At 35.8% G+C, this 21,896-nt stretch overlaps 2 protein-coding genes across 2 annotated transcripts in view; one reads left to right on the forward strand and one right to left on the reverse strand.

Moving 5' to 3' along the window:
• Positions 1 to 323: 323 nt before the first annotated feature.
• Positions 324 to 15,108, forward strand: LOC123531262 (glycoprotein-N-acetylgalactosamine 3-beta-galactosyltransferase 1-like). Its single transcript, XM_045312070.2, has 5 exons — positions 324 to 499; positions 3,996 to 4,088; positions 9,015 to 9,173; positions 12,180 to 12,838; positions 13,500 to 15,108. The coding sequence occupies exons 1-5, from the start codon at positions 484 to 486 to the stop codon at positions 13,641 to 13,643; spliced, it is 1,071 nt and encodes a 356-aa protein (XP_045168005.1). The 5' UTR covers positions 324 to 483; the 3' UTR covers positions 13,644 to 15,108.
• Positions 15,109 to 20,840: 5,732 nt separating this feature from the next.
• Positions 20,841 to 21,896, reverse strand: part of LOC123531756 (uncharacterized) — a 32,409-nt gene continuing 31,353 nt past the window's right edge. Inside the window, exon 25 of the mRNA XM_053517182.1 lies at positions 20,841 to 21,323. Within this exon, the coding sequence (XP_053373157.1) occupies positions 21,194 to 21,323 (130 nt within the window). The 3' untranslated portion in view covers positions 20,841 to 21,193. The remainder of the gene's footprint in view (positions 21,324 to 21,896) is intronic.

The following is a 21,896-nucleotide window of genomic DNA, read 5'->3' on the forward strand; positions in this document are numbered from 1 at the left end:
GTCTGTAGCGCTCTCTACTTTACTGACTGTAGTAATAATCATCAACTGGAGCTGGTACAAACATCTCGTCCAACCCGTTCCGGATCTCTTTGAATGTTGGCCTTTCGTTTGCATGTTCAGCCCATGTTCGCTTCATTACACCATATCATCTGAAGATATTCAGTAAATGTTTCTTAAAGATAAGAAGTTGAAATGCATGGTCGGGGCGATATACATTCTTTTTGTATTTTAAAATGCAGTTAAAAGCTTACTCGTTAATGATCGTAATATTAGATTGAATACTTAAATAGCTCGAGTATGACTTTCTAGCCAATATCTATACGTATAATAGCTGGTGCAAACAATAACTACAGTCATTGTAAAGGTAGAGAAAAATAGTGTGCATTATGCTCTGCTAAATGAAGTTACAGAAATATAACTTCGGATGGATTTTATTTTATTTTTTGTAAACTTTTAGGGAGGAAATTTCCAGGAATACTGAAAATGCGATGTAGAAAGGGTAAGTGTTGCAGAGAATTTACAAAATACTTAAGAACTCTATATAAGATCACCTGAAACTGATAGATTTGCAATTTTATAATTGGTTTCTTACTGATTTACATAACTTTGCAGTTTTTTCTTATTTTCTGTAAATTCTGCCATCAGTCAGCCTAATAAATCGTAAGGACCTGATGCTAAACGAAAAACGGTCATATTTGGGGATGTACTTTACACACATACTACGTCGTTATAAAAAAGATATGATTTTCGGTTTTCCAGGAGTGAACAGTTTGAGAAAAACTAAAATTCCTTGTACCAAATATGTATAAGATAATCCATGATAGCCACAATATATTTTTTCGCACACAAAAATAATACACAGTTTTAAAAGGTATGAACAGTTTTCATGCCAAATAAAGTATCGAGAAAATGAATTAATAGTTTCTTTGAACGCTTTTTTTCTTATCACGCATGTTAACTATTTTTAAGAATTAAATGCACAGGCTTTTTGCAAATCCATGAGTCCCAGTATGTGGTTATATTTTCGTGAGGATCAGAAGTCAGAATATCGTTCTTTTCAACATCTCAGTAAAACAGACGAATTCAGTTTTGATCTTTACCGTCAGAAAAATTAGTTTTATCTATAATTTAATGTTCTTTTTTATTTTGTTTTGTAACAAATCTAATCTCCAATTTGTTCATGTTTTCTGCCAGTGAATGACATCAGATTTCGTGTGCAATTTCGCAGAAAGGGCCATCCGTAATATTATTACAGCAATATTGTTTATACGAAAATGAACAAGAAATATAGCGAATTTAAATATATACCTTTATATCCCGCATACCCAAAAAATATCATTTTTGTCAACAAAAGGTATTTTTTTTAACACAATATTATCAGATAGCACAAATAAATGTCTCAGTTTACAACTATCATAACTTCGCGAGTACTTCTCAACAGATATTGTACGATGGTGAGGTGAGTATTGTATCCAAGTTTATAGACCAGTGAATATCACTTTTGTCAGGTTCTTAACTTATATATTTACCTATATCATCCCACAGTATGTACTTTACTGTATTACTACAATGTGATTAGTATCTAATAAAATGAATCCAAGATTGGTCATATGAAAAAATGTTTACAGACAGTCAACGCAAATATACTTACTGCCCCTAACAGCGCAACAGTTCGGCAACACATAAGCACGCATCCTTCCAGTGTCATGTTTTCGTTGGGCATGTAATATTTTCTGTTTCAGTTTAGCGAAGCATGGACTTATATCTTTACATAAGTTAAGGTTTCTAGTTGTGCGTTCGACGTCACCACTGCCATATACCTTTAACTCCAATCTTGCCGATTGTGGCATACACGTTCTCTGTAATATATATAATAGTTAATATGTAGTCCTCTGCACATCATTGACCATTAGATAAAAGTTGTAGAAACATTAGTACAAGGGAGAATGTAATAAAACTAATACAACTTTGCGACAGCTGTGCCTTTTGTACATCTTTATATAACAGATGCTTGCGTGTGTAGAAGTTTTCAGTTGTTTGTATAAAGCATGTTAAAACTGAATAATTGATCGCCGAAGAAACAAACACAAATAAGTAGAAAAATTGCAAGTGTATTCGGATTTAAGTTCTCATCATTTTGTTGAAATGTTTTGACGTTACACTAGCCGGTCGCGACATTGTGCGTATCGTCTTTAAACGTTTTCATCCGCATCGGGGATAACGTCATTGATCCATTGTTAAACCAACTTTTGAATGATATTTCATATGTTTTGTCTAATACATTTCAATGATTATATCTTCAAGGGGTATGTCTCAAATTGTTTAACAGTTCACATTTAAGCATTGTGTAGATAGAGGTAACGGCTGGCTAGTGGTCGTGTAATATTGATGATAATATATTTCAGCGAAACATGACGTTTCCATAACAGTCTCGGGTTAAACTTTATTGTTACAATGGTCAAGATAAGAAATGTAAATATTTGTTTTCTCGTCACAGATTGGACAGATTTCACAGGATATTTGGATTATTTTGCGATAAGGATAACAATGTACTGGCAGACAAATAAAAATACTAAATCATTAGCTGTTTGCATCAACTTAAAAAGGAAGAAGAGAGAGTGAAAAACTGGATAATCTAACTATATTAACTAGGCAAATTTCTGTATCAAATGAGAACTCAGCGTGTGTTTATATATTAATATTTCCTTGTAATACAATACACTTTATTGATTCTGGTTTCCTGTATCATTTTGATTACCATGACATCGTGAATAAGTATTTGTAACACAATTAGATGCCACGCAGAAAAGGTGACGACTGCTAGGAGGCCGCTGCGGTTTTATATTGCTTGTTAGCATTTCCCACGTTTCTTTACTTTGTTGGATTTAACGTCGCACCGACACAATTATAGGTCATATGGCGATTTTCCAGCTTTGATGGTGGAGGAACACCCCACGTGCCCCTCCGTGCATTATTTCATCACGAGCGGGCACTGAGTAGAACCATCGACCTTCCGTAAGTCAGCTGCATTGCTTCATCACATGAAGAATTCCATTTCCGATTGAGGCTCGAACCTACAGCAATGAGGGGCAAGTGACTGGATTTCCCACGTTGAAAGACATAGTGGGATATGATAACGGTATCCTTACATCTGTCTATCAGCGTGTCCGTCTGTGCATACTTTGTCCGTATCACAACACCAAAAGTATCGTAAGAACAGCCTACAATTGCATAGACTATTAAGAGGAAATGCAAGAACCATAACTCTACATCGCTTTCTTTTTGAATTTTGAATTATCTCCTTTTCTATGATTTACTTATAATTCCTTTGTCCGGTGAATACCTCCGAACCTATTTAATTGATGTTGTCAAGTCTTCACACAACGACAGAGAGCTTTGAGAAGAAGTGCAGTATACAAGAACCATAAGTCTACCATTATTTAACTTTGAATGATCTCCCCTTTGATGCACCCGAAAAGTTTCGCGGGGCATATGCTTGCCGCTTTGTCCTTCTGTCCGTCTCTCCCGATATTTGTCTACAGTTATACGACCTTGAGTTGTGGTCTGAGAGCAGTATTGATTAGGTCCAATAGTGTAACAGAAATAATATTGAAAACACTATGGTAACTGAATGTTTACTTTTACAAAATTTGCATCTTTTCGCAGAACATTCTAGAAGACATATTCCTCTTTCATTGTTTCCCTTGTATCGCTCGTCGGAAAGCCAACGTGTTTGCCCGGAAAAAGACTTAAAATTGTCTGTCAAAGATTTACTGTATATCTTTGAGATGATTTTACATAAACGCAAATACAAAATTTGTACAAACAATACTGCAGATTTACTTTGTAGACCGCCTTTCACACGAGGCTGTATTTGTGTGTGTTTGTATGTGAAGAGGGGACGGGGGTCAGGCATATTTTCTAAATAAAACTGATGTGCCTAAATGTGTATTGATATTTTTAATGCAATTATCATACTGCTGTTATATTTTCAGTTCCAGTTCAGAATGCAACAATCAACTTCGTGCTGGGATTGTCTGTTGGCCTCGTGTTTGCTTTCCTTACCGTCTCCTACATGTATATGTCAGGTAAATTGTTTTGTCTGTTTATCTCGTGTTTGCTTTCCTTGCCGTGTCTTTTATGTCCGGTAAGTTGTAAATGTCTGTTGGTCTCGTGTTTGCTTTGCTTGCCGTGTCTATGTCAGGTAAGTTGTTTTTGTCTGTTGGCCCCATGTTTTATTTCCTTGCCATGTCCTTTATGTCAGGTAAGTTGTTATTGTGTGTTGGTCTCGTGTTTGCTTTCCCTGCCGTGTCCTATATGTCAGGTAAGTTGTTCTTGCCTGTTGGTCTCGTGTTCGCTTTCCTTGCCGTGTCCTTTATGACAAGTAAGTTGTTCTTCTCTGTTGGTCCCGTATTCGTTTTTTCATGCCGTGTCCTGTATGTCAGGTATGTTGTTTTTGTCTGTTGGTCTCGTTTTTGCTTTCCTTGCCGTGTCCTACATGTCAGGAAAGTTGTTTTGGGTCTGTTGGTCTCATGTTTGCTTTCCTTGTCATGTCCTGTATTTCAGGAAAGTTGTTTGTTTCTGTTGGTCTCATGCTTGCTTTTCTTACCGTGTCCTATATGCCATGAAAGTTGATTGTGTGTCTAGGTCTCGTGTTTGCTTTCCTTGCCGTGTCCTATATGTCAAGGATGTTGTTTTTGTTATTTGCTGTCATGTTTTCTTTCCTTGTTGTATCCTTTATGTCAGGTAAATTGTTTTTGTCTGTTGGTCTCGTGTTTGCTTTCCCTGCCGTGTCCTATATGTCAGGTAAGTTGTAAATGTCTGCTGGTCTCGTGTTCGCTTTTCTTGCCATGTCCTACATGTCAGATAAGTTGTTCCTGTCTGTTGGTCTCATGTTCGCTTTTCGTGGCTAGTCCTTTATGCCATGAAGTTGTTTGTGTCTGATGCTGTCATGTTTGCTTTTCATGTCATGTCCTATATGTCATGAAAAATGTTTGTGTCTGTTGGTCTCATGTTCGCTTTCCGTGCCATACCCTATATGCCAGGAGTGTTGTTTATGTCTGTTGGTCTCATGTTTACTTTCCTTGTCGTGTCCTGTATGCCATAAAAGTTGGTTTTGTCTGTTGGTCCCATGTTTGCTTTCCTTGCCATATCCTATATGTCAGGAAAATTGATTGTGTCTGTTGGTGTCTTGTTTGCTTTTCATGCCATGTCCTATATACCATGAAAGTTGTTTTTGTCTGTTGGTCTCCTGTTCGCTTTTCTTGTCATTTTCTGTATATCAGGAAAGTTGTTTATGTCTGCTGGTCTCATGTTCACCTTCCTTGCCGTGTCCTATATGTCAGGAAAGTTGTTTGTGTCTATTGGTCTGCTGATTGCTGTCCTTGCCATGTTCTGTATACCATGAAAGTTGTTTGTGTCTCTTGGTCTCCTGTTCGCTTTCCTTGTCTTGTGTTGTATGTCAGGAAAGTTGTTTATGTCTGCTGGTTTCATGTGTGCTGTCCTTGCCGTGTCCTATATGTTCGGAAAGTTGTTTATGTCTGCTGGTCTCATGTTCGCTTTCCTTGCCGTGTTCTGTATGTCAGGAAAGTTGTTTGTGTCTGTTCGTCTCATGTTAGCTTTTTTGCAATGTCCTATATGCCATGAAAGTTGTTTGTGTCAGTTGGTCTTATGTTTGCTTTTCTTGCCATGTCCTATATGTCAGGAAAGTTGTTTGTGTCTGTTAGTCTTATGTTCGCTTTTCTTGCCATATTTTATATGTCAGGAATGTTGTTTATGTCTGTTTGTGTCATGTTTGTTTGTGTCTGTTTGTCTCGTGTTTGCTTTTCATGCCGTGTTCTATAAGTCAGGTCAGTTGTTTATGTCTGCTGGTCTCATGTTCGCTTTTTTTGCCGTGTCCTATATGTCAGGAAAGTTGTTTTGTGTCTGTTGGTTTCATGTTTGTTTTCTTTGCCGTGTCCTATATGTCAGGAAAGTTGTTTTGTGTCTGTTGATCTCATGTTTGCATCCTTGCCATCTTCTATATGTCAGGTGAATTGTTCTTGTCTGTTGGTTTCGTGTTTGTTTTCCTTGCCGTGTCCTTTATGTCAGGTATGTTGTTTTTCTCTGTTGGTCTCGTGTTTGCTTTTCTTGCCGTGTCCTATATTCAAGGAATGTAATTTCTGTCTTCTGGTTTCGTATTTGCTTTCCTTGCCGTGTCCGATAAGTCAGGTCAGTAGTTTTTGTCTGTTGGTTTCGTGTTCACTTTCCTTGCCGTGTCCTATATGTCAGGTAAGTTGTTTTTGTATGTTGGTCTCGTGTTTGTTTACCTATGTGCCCTATTTGTCAGAAAAGTTGTTTATGTCTGCTGATCTCATGTTCACTTTCCTTGCCATGTTCTATATGTCAGGTGAGTTGTTCTTGTCTGTTAGTTTCATGTTTGTTTCCCTTGCCATGTCCTTTATGTTAGGTATGTTGTTTTTCTCTTTTGGTCTCGTGTTTGCTTTTCTTGCCGTGTCCTATATTCCAGGAAAGATGTTCTTGTCTTCTGGTCTCGTATTTGCTTTTCTTGCCGTGTTCTATAAGTCAGGTCAGTTGTTTTTGTCTGTTGGTTTCGTGTTCGCTTTCCTTGCCGTGTCCTTTATGTCAGGTATGTTGTTTTTGTATGTTGGTTTCGTGTTTGTTTTCCTTTCCGTGTCCTAGGTATTTGTCAGAAAAGTTGTTTATGTCTGCTGGTCTCATGTTCGCATTTTGTGCCGTGTCCTATATGTCAGGAAATTTGTTTTGTGTCTGTTGGTTTCATGTTTGTTTTCTTTGCCGTGTCCTATATGTCAGGAAAGTTGTTTTGTGTCCGTTGATCTCATGTTTGCATCCTTGGCATCTTCTATATGTCAGGTGAATTGTTCTTGTCTGTTGGTTTCGTGTTTGTTTTCCTTGCCGTGTCCTTTATGTCAGGTATGTTGTTTTTCTCTGTTGGTCTCGTGTTTGCTTTTCTTGCCGTGTCCTATATTCAAGGAATGTAATTCCTGTCTTCTGGTTTCGTATTTGCTTTCCTTGCCGTGTCCGATAAGTCAGGTCAGTAGTTTTTGTCTGTTGGTTTCGTGTTCACTTTCCTTGCCGTGTCCTATATGTCAGGTAAGTTGTTTTTGTATGTTGGTCTCGTGTTTGTTCACCTATGTGCCCTATTTGTCAGAAAAGTTGTTTATGTCTGCTGATCTCATGTTCACTTTCCTTGCCATGTTCTATATGTCAGGTGAGTTGTTCTTGTCTGTTGGTTTAATGTTTGTTTCCCTTGCCATGTCCTTTATGTTAGGTATGTTGTTTTTCTCTTTTGGTCTCGTGTTTGCTTTTCTTGCCGTGTCCTATATTCCAGGAAAAATGTTCTTGTCTTCTGGTCTCGTATTTGCTTTTCTTGCCGTGTTCTATAAGTCAGGTCAGTTGTTTTTGTCTGTTGGTTTCGTGTTCGCTTTCCTTGCCGTGTCCTTTATGTCAGGTAGGTTGTTTTTGTATGTTGATTTCGTGTTTGTTTTCCTTGCCGTGTCCTATTTGTCAGAAAAGTTGTTTATGTCTGCTGGTCTCATGTTTGCTTTTCTTGGCATGTTCTATATGTCAGGTAAGTTGTTCTTGTCTATTGGTTTCATGTTTGTTTTCCTTGCCGTGTCCTTTATGTCAGGTATGTTGTTTTTCTCTGTTGGTCTCGTGTTTGCTTTTCTTGCCGTGTCCAATATATCAGGTAAGTTGTTCTTGTCTTCTGGTCTCGTATTTGCTTTTCTTGCCGTTTCCTATATATGTCAGGTAAGTTCTTCCTGTCTGTTGGTCTCGTGATCGCTTTCTTTGTCGTGTCCTAAATATCACGTGATTTGTTTTTGTCTGTTGGATTCGTTTTTGCTTTCCTTTCCGTTTTCTATATGTCAGGTGAGTTGTTCTTGTCTGTTGGTCTCGTGTTCGCTTTCTTTGTCGTGTCCTTAATATCACGTGATGTTTTTTTTGTCTGTTGGATTCGTGTTTGCTTTCCTTGCCGTGTCCTATATGTCAGGTAATTTGTTTTTGTCTGTTGGTCTCATGTTTGCCATCCTTGCCGTATCCTATAGTGAGGTAAGTTGTTCTTGTCTGTTGGTCTCGTGTTTGCTTTCCATGCCGTATCCTTTATATCAGGTAAGTTGTTTTTGTCTGTTGGTCTCATGTTTGCTTTCCTTGCCGTTTCCTATATATGTCAGGTAAGTTGTTTTTGTCTGTTGGTCTCAAGTTTTCTTTCCTTTCTGTGTCCTTTAAGTCTGGTATGTAGTTTGTTTCTGTTGGTCTTGTGTTTGCTTTCCTTGCCGTGTCCTTTGTGTCAGGTAAGTTATTCTTTGGCATTCTTTGCGTTGTCCTATATTCCGGATGTTACTCAAACCTCTGCAGCACAGTTAGACTTTTTTTAAAGGATCGACTCCCTATTTTTCGTATGTTTAAAAGATCAGATGTAGTTTGACACCCCGGGTACGACTCCCTTTGGAGGGTCTTATAAGGTTTGAATTTAATAATATCATTTTCAGGAGTCTAATGCAAGCAATAGCTTTGTTTTGATACAAATTAATTACTATTGTGTCAGTATGTCAAGATTATTTACAAAGATGTATAAAGCACACTTTTCACGAGGAACTCATTCAAAAGCGCTTAACATACAAAGTCAGCCAATGTGAGCGTCAAATACATCCTCCGCCAGTTCAGATTAAGAGCGATCTGACCAGAGGGACAGAGCGAGAGAAAGTCCCAAGAAAAGTGATGGAGGAGTTTTTTTTAGATAGAGGCACGTCCGGTTACCTTTGCCTTGCTCTGTGAAATACAGCTTAGATCTTTTACGTGCTCTGTGTATCACAGTGATACAAGCTATGTCGCCTTACCACTATGCCACCAGGCGATGCGGGCTCCAATTTATCTGACATGAAAAAATGTTTTAAGGATCTTTTTACAGATTTTATTAATATTGGTATATATTCGGAAAATAATTCACATTTTAGCATTATTATCAAATGTCGCCTATTATTATCTTCTAGGACCTTCGGGGATTTCCCTGCAAACAATCCGGCTTGTTCCAATTGATGAAGATGGCAAACATGACGCATCCCACGGATCTGCATTGACACATGATGACCTAGATAAAATCCAACAAATAGTAAGACCTGTACAATTCCAAGACGCACATGCTCACCATGGTAAGTTGATACTTTCGGCCAAAATGCTTCGTTAAAGGGCAAGGAATGCCTGACAGAAAGTTAATTTGACATGAGCGCCATCCTCAAACCTTTCATAACGCAGAAATAATTTTTAAAATCGGACAACTTTTGAAAAAGATATGGTAGTTTGAATTTAAAGAAAATTGCTGATCACAGACGCAGCCATTATAGTGTGTTTATGTCGTAATTTACACACTGCTGAATTTTTTATTTAGCAAATAACCTTTTAAATAGATTAATTTAATATGTTCCTTGAATGTAAGAGGTAAAATATGGTAATTATGTCTCCCCCAGGAGACATATTGTTTTTGCCCAGTCCGTCCGTCCGTCCGTCCGTACGTCACACTTCATTTCCGAGCAATAACTGGAGAACCGTTTGACCTAGAACCTTCAAACTTCATAGGATTGTAGAGCTGCTATAGTAGACGACCCCTATTGTTTTTGGGGGTTACTCCGTCAAAGGTCAAGGTCACAGGGGCCTGAAAATTGAAAACAATTTCCGATCAATAACTAGAGAACCACTTGACCCAGAATATTGAAACTTCACAGGATGATTGCTTATGAAGAGTAGATGACCGCTACTGATTTTGGGGTCACTCTGTCAAAGGTCAAGGTTACAGGGACCTGAACATTGAAAACCATTTCCAATCAATAACTTGAGAACCTCTCGACCCAGAATGTTGAAACTTCATAGGATGATTGGTCATGAAGAGTAGATGACCTCTATTGATTTTGGGGTCACTCCGTCAAAGGTCAAGGTCACAGGGGCCTGAACATTGAAAACCATTTCCGATCAATAACTGGAGAACCACTTGACCCAGAATGTTGAAACTTCATAGGATGATTGCTCATGCAGAGTAGATGACCCCTAACGATTTTAGGGTCACTCTATGAAAGGTCAAGGTCACAGGGGCCTAAACATTGAAAACCATTTCCGGTCAGTAACTTGAGAACCACTTGACCCAGAATGATGAAACTTCATAGGATGATTGGTCATGCAGAGTAGATGACTCCTAACGATTTTAGGGTGACTCTGTTAAAGGTCAAGGCCACAGGGGCCTGAACATGGAAAACCATTTCCAATCAATAACTTGAGAACCTCTCGACCCAGAATGTTGAAACTTCATAGGATGATTGTTAATGCAGAGTAAATGACCCCTATTGTTTTTGGGGTCACTCCGTTAAAGGTCAAGGTCACAGAGGCCTGAACATTGATAACCAGCTCCGATCAATAACTTGAGAACCACTTGACCCAGAATGTTGAAACTTCATAGGATGATTGAACATGCAGAGTAGATGATCCCTATTGATTTTGGGGTCAGTCTATTAAAGGTCAAGGTCACAGTGGCCTGTTCATGTAAAATCATTTTTTGGAAATAACTTGAGAACCACTTGACCTACAATGTTGAAACTTAATAGGATGATTGGACATGCAGAGTAGATGACCCCTATTTATTTTGAGGTCACTTGATCAAAGGTCAAGGTCACAGGAGCCTGAACAGTGACTTGAGAACCACTAGGCCAAGAGTGTTGAAATTTAGCGGGATGGCTGGACATGCCAAGTAGATGATCCCTATTGCAGCCAACCATCAGTGTCTCTTTGACTTTCGCTCCTGACCCCCTATTGACTTCTTGCCTATAGGACTTTGCATTGGGGGAGACATGCGCTTTTTTACAAAAGCATTTTCTAGTTTCTTTCGTTATTGCTGGAAAAAGTAGAGGCATTATTTTACAGAAGTAAGTAAATACAGTTCAAATATGTATCTAGAAATTAAATAAATCCGCCATTTTGTTCTTTTTTGTTGCCATGGAAACAAAATGGCCGCTATTCTGATCAAATATTTAAATGCTCATAGGTTTTTCATTTTTAAGCCGATTTTGAAAATTATTTCACTTCCTTAAATGATTTTAGAAATCCTAGAAGATGGAATGAACATGAGAACAACATTGCCTTTTCCTTTAATATCACAACAACTGTCTTAAAATACTTTATCCCAAATACGCACGTACGCACCCACGTACGTATTTTTTAAAAATGTTTAATGATATTGCTTAAATAGCATATGGCAGCCGTAAATGTCTCTTTGTGCTTTGAAGTCAAGTGTGAGGTCCTTCGGGATTATAGAGTCAAGTCAGCCTTCTGTTATGATAAAGTTCCGCTGAAGAAGGAGCCAGGTAGCTTTTCATAGACTTATTTGGCTGTTTTCTATGCTTTAAACGGGACTTCTTGTAGATTTATTCAGCAATTCGGAGTACCCAGATTGTACTCGAAATGTGTAAAGACTACTTGGGCAACATGGTATGCCTAGTTTATAAAATACTAGTCCTACATGTGTTCCCATTTCAGCCACTAGTTCAGATTTATTTAATTAATTTTGTTATTCATTTAAAATCGGTTGACATAATAAATTTTTATTCCTATTAATATAAAGAGAATGATTGTAGCAGGTGAACGTATACGATTATTGAATGTCTTGCCGGTTAGTAGTCAAAACTATTGCCAGATGCCCAATCAAGTCTATAATTTTGACTAGTGACCGGCAAGCCATTCAGTAAGTAAGTTATTACATGTCATCAGAAATTATATTCACAATTTTTAACTTAAAAGTTTTGTCTTATTAATCCAGTAAGGGTGTTGGATATACATTAATCCAGTCGTATTGCACAAACGCCGATTTATTTCACCCTTATCATGCTGGACACGATTGATTCAGTGAAGAATCATGATCAGCCTCCACACCCGTGCAGTCTGATCATGATCTACACTATTTGCCATTCATTCAGTATCTTTTAGGTAGGCACCCCTTTAAACAGTTTATAGTACTGTCCAAATTGAAAGATGGACAAGTTCTTTATAGAAATTTAGCAGGATAAGGGTGAAATAAGATATCATGTTATACAATATAATGTTCCGACCACTTGCATGTTCATGAAAAGGCTGTTGAAATTGGTATTATACATGCACTTTGAAATGACTTCTTTAAGATGACGACAAGGAAGCAGCGGAACTTAAGAAAAATATTCGTGTATTGTGTTGGATTATGACCAGCCCACAGAACTTGCAGAAGAAAGCTGTCCATGTCAGGAATACCTGGGCTCATCGATGTAATAAAGTGATTTTCATCAGCTCCGAGACGAATACAAGCTTTCCAACAGTCGGGGTCGATGTTCCCGAAGGGAGAGAACACTTGACTGGTAAAACAATGAAAGCGTTTAGATACATTTACGACAATCATTTAGAAGACGCAGACTGGTTTATGAAAGCAGACGATGATACTTATGTCATTTTAGAAAACTTACGTTATTTTCTTACTAGTCAAAATAAAGATGACCCTATTTATTTTGGGCATCATTTTAAAACTATTGTAAAGCAAGGGTATTTCAGTGGCGGTGCTGGGTATGTTTTGAGCAAAGAGGCAATGCGGCGATTCGGGGCGAGTGGGAATGACTCCAAAGTTTGTCGCCAAGATGGCGGTTCAGAAGACGCAGAATTTGGAAAATGTATGCAAAATTTAGGAGTTAAAGTTGGAAATTCTACAGATAAACTGGGAAGAAGTAGATTCCATTGTTTTGGAGCAGAAGCGCATTTAAGAGGAGGATATCCCGACTGGTATTATAAATACGATGCCCACGGTGCTAAAAAGGTACATTGTATGCAATAAACTTTATTTGATAATACGTTACGATGACAATTTCGGTACAGTCGCTTTTAGGGTATTCTAAACCGTTTTAGCTTTTACTTTTATGCTCAAAACGGAATGGTGGAAAATACGGACAATTGCTGCTTCCAGCGTAAAAGAAACGTACGACCTCTTGCTTAAGAGCGTGAGCTTTGTAATTTATCTGTTCCACATTCAGACATTTAACCGGAGTAAGCGTCCTATAAAAATATTATACACAAGAAAATTGTATATACTGCATAAAAATCAGAAACAGTTTCGAAACCGCAACAGTTTTTACACCCATGGTCAAATTCAATTAATTCAATACATGTCAAAAGTGTAGCAAAACCTTATATGTAACACCATTTAGCAGCTGTCACTAAAATGTGGCATACTTTGTCATAAATGTTATAAAAAGTGCGTAGATATAAAAATAAGTAAAAATTATGTAAAAAAGTTGCTACGTTTTAAGTTTGCATTTTGAGCAGAAATGTATACTTTAACATTACATGAGGTTTGTTTTACATGTAAGGCAGCCGCAGCTTAACATACATGTAAGGCAGCCGCAGCTTAACATTTCCATTATTGCTCTAAATCTTTTAATACCAGTGATTTATGTAACTTGTGTGTTTTTCCATTTCAGGGAAAAGAAAGTATTAGCGATTACGCAATCTCATTTCATTATGTACCACCAGGAAAAATGTACGGCTTAGAGTTCTATGTATACCATCTTCGACCGTACGGGATCAATTCCGGACACCAGGATTTAAATCAGGACATATCATAGCGCATTTTTTAATTTGTGATAATTTTAAATATCTTAAATTAATCCTGAATATCTGTTACAAGATGATGCTATTATTGTATTATGTGTTACTGTACTTTATATATAACTGTACAAGATTTTGTTTCGGCTGTTAAACGTCTTTAGAACTTATTTATTTGTATCAGGTACTGCCAATACGAGACTATTTAGCTTTAAGATAGAATCATTATTGCTTGATCTTTTATTGAAATTGATGGCAATATTTCTTAAACATTGGCCATGATGGTCTTGGACATGTTTTCGAGTAAGTTTTATGCAGCCGAACGTTTGCCTTTAAATAACAAAGGGGCCTCTATGGCAAAGTGGTTAAGGTCACTGGCTTCGGAGCACTTGGGTCTCATAGTTATGGGTTAAACACCTTTCTTAGGGTGTAGAAATCATTCATGTAAAAAATATTCGATTGACTTGCGGAAGGCCGATGGTTCTACCCGCTGTGTCTGAAATAATTGCTGTGTAGGTACACCTGGGGACTTGCTCTACTACCAGAACGGGTCAGTGTGACTTGAGATCCAGCAGAAACGAAATACTTTGTATACGTTTAGCACTTATTACATCACTGACGGTATCAAACTGAAATATCTACTGTCTTGTAGAAATTGAAAGTATTTGCCTCAAAACAGACTTGTATTAAAATAAGTCTTGAGTTGCACATGATTAATTTATCGTATTGTACAAATTTCATAAATTACGTGCAAATGGTACAAAGATCGCAACAGAATGCCCGGGCTCGCTTCACAAAAAAACAATCAATACATTCTTCGATTTGTTTGTATTTCGTGTAATATGAAGTTTTACCTGCTACAATCTCAATTTCGTTTGTCTCTGTCTCTTCAAATTCATTTTTTATCCAGGTTTGAAAAACATGACCCTCTAAAGGTATTTCATATTCCTTGGATTTAACCTAAAACTATACTGCTATTTAAAATGTCTTCTTTCTCGTAAATCACGATGAAAAAGTTTTGTGACTGCCGAAAGATGCTGGAATAGTACTAGTTGACGTAATTACTAGGAAATTGCCGATCGTTGACGTAATTACACGGAAATTGCCGATTGTGTTTACGGGTTGACTAACTAAAGATGTTGATTTATGGATGAACATGCATTTTGTGCTAGGATACGGTGCACACACAGACGATCCATATACATGTATCAGGTACCGGCAGGCACCTGTGTAGGACCACCAAACATATGCAAGTCAGTGGGATATTTTCCTTACGTTAAGTACTATAACATCGTAACTGCCATAGTGAATAAGCCATAAGTACAGGTTATTTGATTTGTATTGAGAAATATGCACGAGCACTGCAGCGGAAATATTGTACAACATCAGAAGCGCAATATAATTTTCGCGAAAGAACGAGTAACAACGATATTTTTGTTACATATGCTTAGAATTTTTATATGAGTATAATAAATTTATTATCTAGCCCGAGTTCAATTTAAATTATCCACATTAAAGGACGTTAGATTGGGACTACACACTTGACTAAAATGATGCCAGGCATTTGAACGTTCATATGGAAAAGTACTGAAGTGTCAGGCGCCGTCTCCATACCGGAGACTACAAATGAGTAGATAATTTAAAAATATATATGAGACATAGTTTTTGTTTGATATCCATATTTCCTGTCTCTGTAAAGCATTGCCTATTCGACTATATTTACTTCAGAAATAATTTATAGCAAAAGAGTTTTTTAACACTGTTTATGCACGATGGGCGGTTATACGTCAGGCGTAATAATTTCACGAGGGCTGCGCCTCACGAGTCTGATACCGGATATATACGCTGTTGAGGAAATCCATATCAGACGACAGCGAAACATGAGCTGGATATGGATTGAGCAGAAGTGTATATCTCATATCTGGTTGCAACATAATCATGGAGTGCATTTACATAAACCTATGTTGTAAACTAATGCTCATCACAATGTGCGATGGGAAAATTATCTCGCAATATCATTTATTTGATATAAAAAAGTAGACACATTTTTATTGACAAACCACAAAAAAATATGCAATTATTCACGTTATGTCCTTTCCTTCCCTAGGGAAGTGTAAACTGGTTTTTCTATAACGTTGACGTAACATAAGATACGCGGTGTGTCTTCGATAACTTAAAATAATATTGAGAAGTGACTGGTGCACGATGAACGATAAACTAGCATTTGTTTAATATGAATAATCCCTGAGAGTACGAAAGGTCACTGTTCCATATCTAGATTTCTATTTGACATAACATTCCGTGACTTTCTTGTCATAGTAAGTCTCTCTACTAAAAGTGCGAAATTGCTTGACCAATGATTGAACTAATAATGCGTGCATGGACAATGTTAATGTTTTATTCAATTTTAACGATTGTCGTAAAGGTTATTTTCGTCAAGAATTCTTTATCAAAAGAGTTTTGACAAAAAATCTACCTTGACAAGAAATATACTGATTTTAAGTAGCTTTGTTTAGAAGTTTTAAATTGGAAAAAAGGAAAACAAATGTTTATGAATTTAAACTATAATTATAATATGGTCTTGCAGCTCGAGGTACTTGCCGCTTCTGTGAAAATTAGAAAAGCGTTTTATACTTAACAAACTTCCAACGCTCCTCAATGTTATGGTAATATCTTTCATTTCAACAGTAGTGCATTTATGCAATTAAGTATAACATTTTTAAAATAAAATCGAGGATTGTCATTCAATTTACAGCCTCAACCAAAGTTAAGAAATTATATTATTAAGTGATCAACTTCCTGAGCAAAGCTGGAAAATAACGACGAAAAAAAGATTTCATTATCATACCATATCTTAATTTGATATTAAACCATATATCAGTGAAATTGTATTACATCCTCGGCTTCTATATAAAAGATAATTAATCGCTTAATAATGCGTATTTTTGTGAAGTCGTAAAATGGATATATTTGTATCATTACATACATAAATTTTGTTGAAATTAACAAGTTACATATATGACTAACCTTGGAAGAAAATGAAATGTACTATTAGTGATATGGAAGATATTACCATAATATCGAAAGGACATTAGACGTTTACTAAGTCGGTGGTGTAGGAGCAAACTCAAAGTTGGGGGCCAATAGTGGGGCAGCTAGCTTAACAACTTAACCTACCCAGATTTTCCCTGAAAAATTTTGGACAACCAAAAAAAGTTCTCACCCCCACTCCCTTAGTGACAAAAGACATCACATCAAATCCATATCGGTAGGTCTAAAGGTTCTCACAAATTGGCTTTTTTCCCTTTATCCATTTTTTTTCTGAGAAAAATCAGTTTTTAGGATCAAAAGTGTGTGTGTGTCGGGGTGGGGGGTGGGGTGGGGGACATTTGCTGTCCCACTCAGCATGTATGTGGAGAAAGTTATTTTCTTTCTATGCAAGGGAAAATGATCAGTTACTCCGATGATTATGTTGTCTGTATAAATAATCCGAAAAAATCTATTAAGTTGATAGAATTGTAAAAACAAGTCAACACTTGTCTCTAGATATAATACGTGTATTCATAAAATTAGAGGGATGTAAAGCATTATAAATTTATTCCAGTATATTACAAAGACATTCTTTGCACTAAAACATAATGAAATTTTGAGATTAGAAGAAACTGCTGCATATCAAAGGAAATCATAGACAACTGTAATATAAGGGCTTGTTTCAATTCATCTGTAGTTTTAATGGCTGACAGAAATAGTTAAGTGATTAAATATCACTTGTCATTTTCTATAAGTTAGAGGCAAATTTGGAATTGTAACTAGATAACGTAATCTATTTACACAATCTTAACTAGAACTGTCACAGGAATGACTCATACCCCCACCATACGGTCTTGTCACAGAAGAATGGCAACTATAAGTAATCTTAAAAATACTTAGAATAATATAAAAATGTCAAAAAAGCTTAATACTTAAAAAGGACTGATAATAAAAAAGTTAGAAAATTACCATAAATATTGAAAATCTAAAAATAGGATTTCTAAAATAGACTAATTCCTGGAATTTAAGGGGAAGAAACTCAGTACAAAAGTTAAAAAAGGTTACTTCCCTTTGGCTCTAAGCCAATCAGAATGAGATATAGTGAAAATACATCAAAATTAACATTAAATTCTAAGTAAAAGGGGACATAATTCAAGAAAATTGGTGCCAAAGTTATGCACCTTGTGTGACATGATGTGGGTGATGAGGTGGAACATCTATTTTAAGTTTAAATCAAATCCATTTAGTAGTAACTGAGATAAGTGAATATACATCAAAATTAACCTTAAATTCTAAGTAAAAAGGGGCATAATTCATGAAAAATTGGTGTCAGAGTTATGCACATTGTGTCACATGACGTTGGTGATGAGGTGGAACGTCTATTTTAAGTTTGAATCAAATCCATTTTGTAATAACTGAGATATAGTGAAAATACATCAAAATCAACCTTAAATTTAAAGTAAAAAGGGGACATAATTCATAAAAATTTGATGTCAGAGTTAAGCACCTTATGTCACATGATGTGGGTGATGAGGTGGAAAAACTATTTTAAGTTTGAATCAAATCCATTTAGTAGTAACTGAGATGCAGTGAATATACATCAAAATTAACCTTAAATTCTAAGTAAAAAGGGGCATAATTCATGAAAACTTGGTGTCAGAGTTATGCACCTTGTATCACATGATGTGGGTGATAAGGTGGAACATCTATTTCAAGTTTGAATCAAATCCATTTAGTAATAACAGAGATAATAGATTTCGGGACGCGACGCGACGGGGCGGGACGCGACGCGACAAAACTGACTCCTATATTTCCCCCTCCAAACATGTTTGGTGGGGAAAAAAAACTACATAGTAAATCTAAGTATATAAACATGTTACTCGGAACTGATATTGTTTTGAAATGATCTTTCAGGATTCTAAAGTAACTTTTTTTCAACTTTTCACACATCTCTAAACTTTAACAAAATTGAATAATGCAAAGTTATAATTTCATTCGTTTTGCGACTTCTGTTCGTTGTTTTATAGTCACAGAAATACACAAATTGATAATGTTTCACAAATCGAGCAAATGTCATTTTATAAAATACAGGGATGCAGACAATGGTTTTTCACTGATATTGTCACCCCGAGTGCTAAATCTAGGTAACTGAAACCTGTTCAGAAATTGATTGGCTCAAAATAATGATATAAGTGCGCTGTTAAATTATCCTATTCACTTTTAATTATTTTTTCGAAGATTTTGTTACAACTACAAAGCATGATATAAAGTCAACACAGAATGTTTGGTGGAAATACTAGATAACAGTACAATTCTGCTTTTTTTTGCACTGAAATTTCTATCAAAGTTATAAGAAAACCTTAATGCCAAAAAAGAATAACTGTTTTTTTTTCTATACAAACAACAATTTGGATATTTAAGCATATTTGATCAAGCATTACATAATGATAATAATGTGGTCGTGAAATATCAGAAATTTTAGCAGAATGATATACGAGAGACTTAATAATTTATGGGTAAGCATTACTTTAAAAACGCAAAAGAAAAACGTATCTCCGCAAAATAAGAAAACAATACATACACAACATTTAAAATATTGACAAATTTAATTTTACGAAGGTATTATTAAAGTATTTATCATAAATGCATGGAAGCTAGTTGTGAGGAGACAATGATCAAGTTGCAAGTTTCAAATGATCAGCACCCAGTGTTTGTCATCGGTGGTTTTCAAGACTGGATTAAGTTAAAACAATCAATTTGGTGGAGATGATATAAAATTAACTTTGAGGTCATTCACCAAAATGAACACTATGGAATTAGAATTCCAGTCTCAAATATATTAAAAACTTCTCCATATATGAAAAACTGTGTCTCACTCTTTCTCATAGTTAAAAGTGTCTAAGTTATAAATACAAAATGCCTTTTGCAAAATTAGTTGTGCGAATAAGAAAATTAACACTATTTAAGCATATACACAGTATTAATATTCACTTCCTTGAATATAGTTCTTTGTTTGATAAATGAATGTTGAAAACTGATCTGAATATAACTTAGGTAAGTCTAAATAAAGAATTAATTGATAATTTCTGAAAATTTCAGGTAATGATTTATAGCAAAGAAATATTTATAATTGCTTCTTATTTACTTCTCAACAACAACCAAAATATCTATGATCCAGGAATAAAATTACAATTATTGTCAAATCCTAATTCTGATCAGTGACGACTTTCCGGCAATTATTGAAGTTTTCAGTGGTTACAAAGAAAGTTTAAGATACCATTTGAAAATGCAAGTCAGTCGAAACATAGGCAGTGACCCAGTGATAATATATGATTGAAAATGTTACCTTAGTAATTGATGATATTCGTACTTATAACAACATCAGATACAGGGCGGTGGCAATACAGCTATGAGTAATTCTAGTATTTCATAACCTCTTTTTCCCAGATACCTTGCCCCTATTCATATAAATTATATGTACTCAAGCTGGTGTATCTTTTCAAAACAGTGTCAATTTGTTGGATTGTAGCTCTGTGCTCAATACTTCCTAGGGGATCTATTCTTATCTTCTTATCTTTTTATATTATAAAATATAAAGCAAGTTCATTGAGAAAAAATATGACAAAGACTTTTCTACATAGCTACTTTCAATGTTACATTAGGGACTGACTGAAACGATATTTCAAAGCAACATTATTCCAATAAGATAAAAAAGCCATATGGAAAATGGCCGTTTTTGCATAAAATACATATCAGAGACATACCGAAGAATAGTATAGATAGTATATCTTATTTTGAGTAAAATTTGATTAAATTCCCTCTTCCCATGATTGTAAACAAGGCAGGACGTTTAAATCTTATTGTTAAGAAAATTGGAACATAGCACAAAAAGGTGACCATGACTCTTCAGCATTATCTCTCACATAACTAAAAAAGAACAAAAATGATATGTCAGTCATTGAGAAAAATAAGGAAACAGAAGCTGATCTGTATTTGCGGTAAAATTGCAGGGACAAAATAAAGATAAATGCGTTTATATTGTTTCTGCACTAAACTAGATGCAAAAGTACGATATTCAAATTCTTTTTTCTACATAACTGTTTCAATATGAAATTAACCCAGATAAAAATACATCATATCTGTTATATAATCATTATTCGTAACCAAGATGTAATATCGACGGGGCATTTAAGTGTACATATAGATACATATATATAGTTAACAGACGTAAGTTCTGGTTAAGTTCAATATACTAAAAAGAAAAGTTTATAAAATTGGGAATATGAAATCCTTCTCAGTAAATAGAAAGCAAGATTATGTGAAATTTATTCCATCCTTCACTATGTACAACTTTCAGCAGCCACTGCAACGATATTATTTTTCATTTTAGTAGCAAATCAATCAGAACAGACAGTAACAGATTGAAAATAGAACGTGCGTAATATTCCCATGAATTTGTGAACGTGACTATGTCAAGAAGAGTAAATTTTGATTATATTTCTGGAAATCAACGATCATATAGTCTGTAACGCTCTCTACTCTACTGACTGTAGTAATAATCATCAACTGGAGCTGGTACAAACATCTCATCCAACTCGCTCCGGATCTCTTTGAATGTTGGTCTTTCGTTTGCGTGTTCAGCCCATGTTCGCTTCATTACACCATACCATCTGAAGATATTAAGTAAAATCTAAATATTTCCTAAAGATATATGTAGAGACCTACCCTAAGCTTTCTTTACAGAACGGAAACAATCTGTTTATATTGTGAAATTGTTGAGTGAACACCGTTTGTTAATCCTAATCCTGTCCATGTTATACCAGTGCAAAGGAAAAGTAAACTATCTATGTTAAATGCTATGCATGGTAACAGTCATGCATCTAACAGTCCTTTCTTTGATTTTCTCATATTTCTAGATATTTTCCCATACTTTGACGCATATATGTGGGAAGTAGAGATAGTTCTCTTTCCAGCAGTAGCCTTACAACATGTTTTACCTTGTGAAATTCTGTGGGTTTTGACTTTTTAGAAAAAAATATTGTCTGTTGACAGATTTCACCACAGAAAATGTCACACTTTCCCCAGGGCATTATTTTATTTGATCTTTACATAGTTTTCTATTCAGGTTGCTATTAATCCATGTGGCAATTATGCATGTTTTTTTCCCTGCCTGGAGGTAACAAGAATGACAAGAGTGCCGCCAAGCGGGTAAATATACGCCCGAAGGGTTACATCAGAGGATG

The sequence above is a fragment of the Mercenaria mercenaria genome, chromosome 11 (genome assembly GCF_021730395.1).
Source record: "Mercenaria mercenaria strain notata chromosome 11, MADL_Memer_1, whole genome shotgun sequence".
Taxonomy (NCBI): domain Eukaryota; kingdom Metazoa; phylum Mollusca; class Bivalvia; order Venerida; family Veneridae; genus Mercenaria; species Mercenaria mercenaria.

Coding starts and splice junctions, on each gene's coding strand:
- LOC123531262 (XM_045312070.2), top strand. Junction 4,089..9,014: donor CTCCTACATGTATATGTCAG/GTAAATTGTTTT, acceptor ATTATCTTCTAG/GACCTTCGGGGATTTCCCTG. Junction 9,174..12,179: donor AGACGCACATGCTCACCATG/GTAAGTTGATAC, acceptor GACTTCTTTAAG/ATGACGACAAGGAAGCAGCG.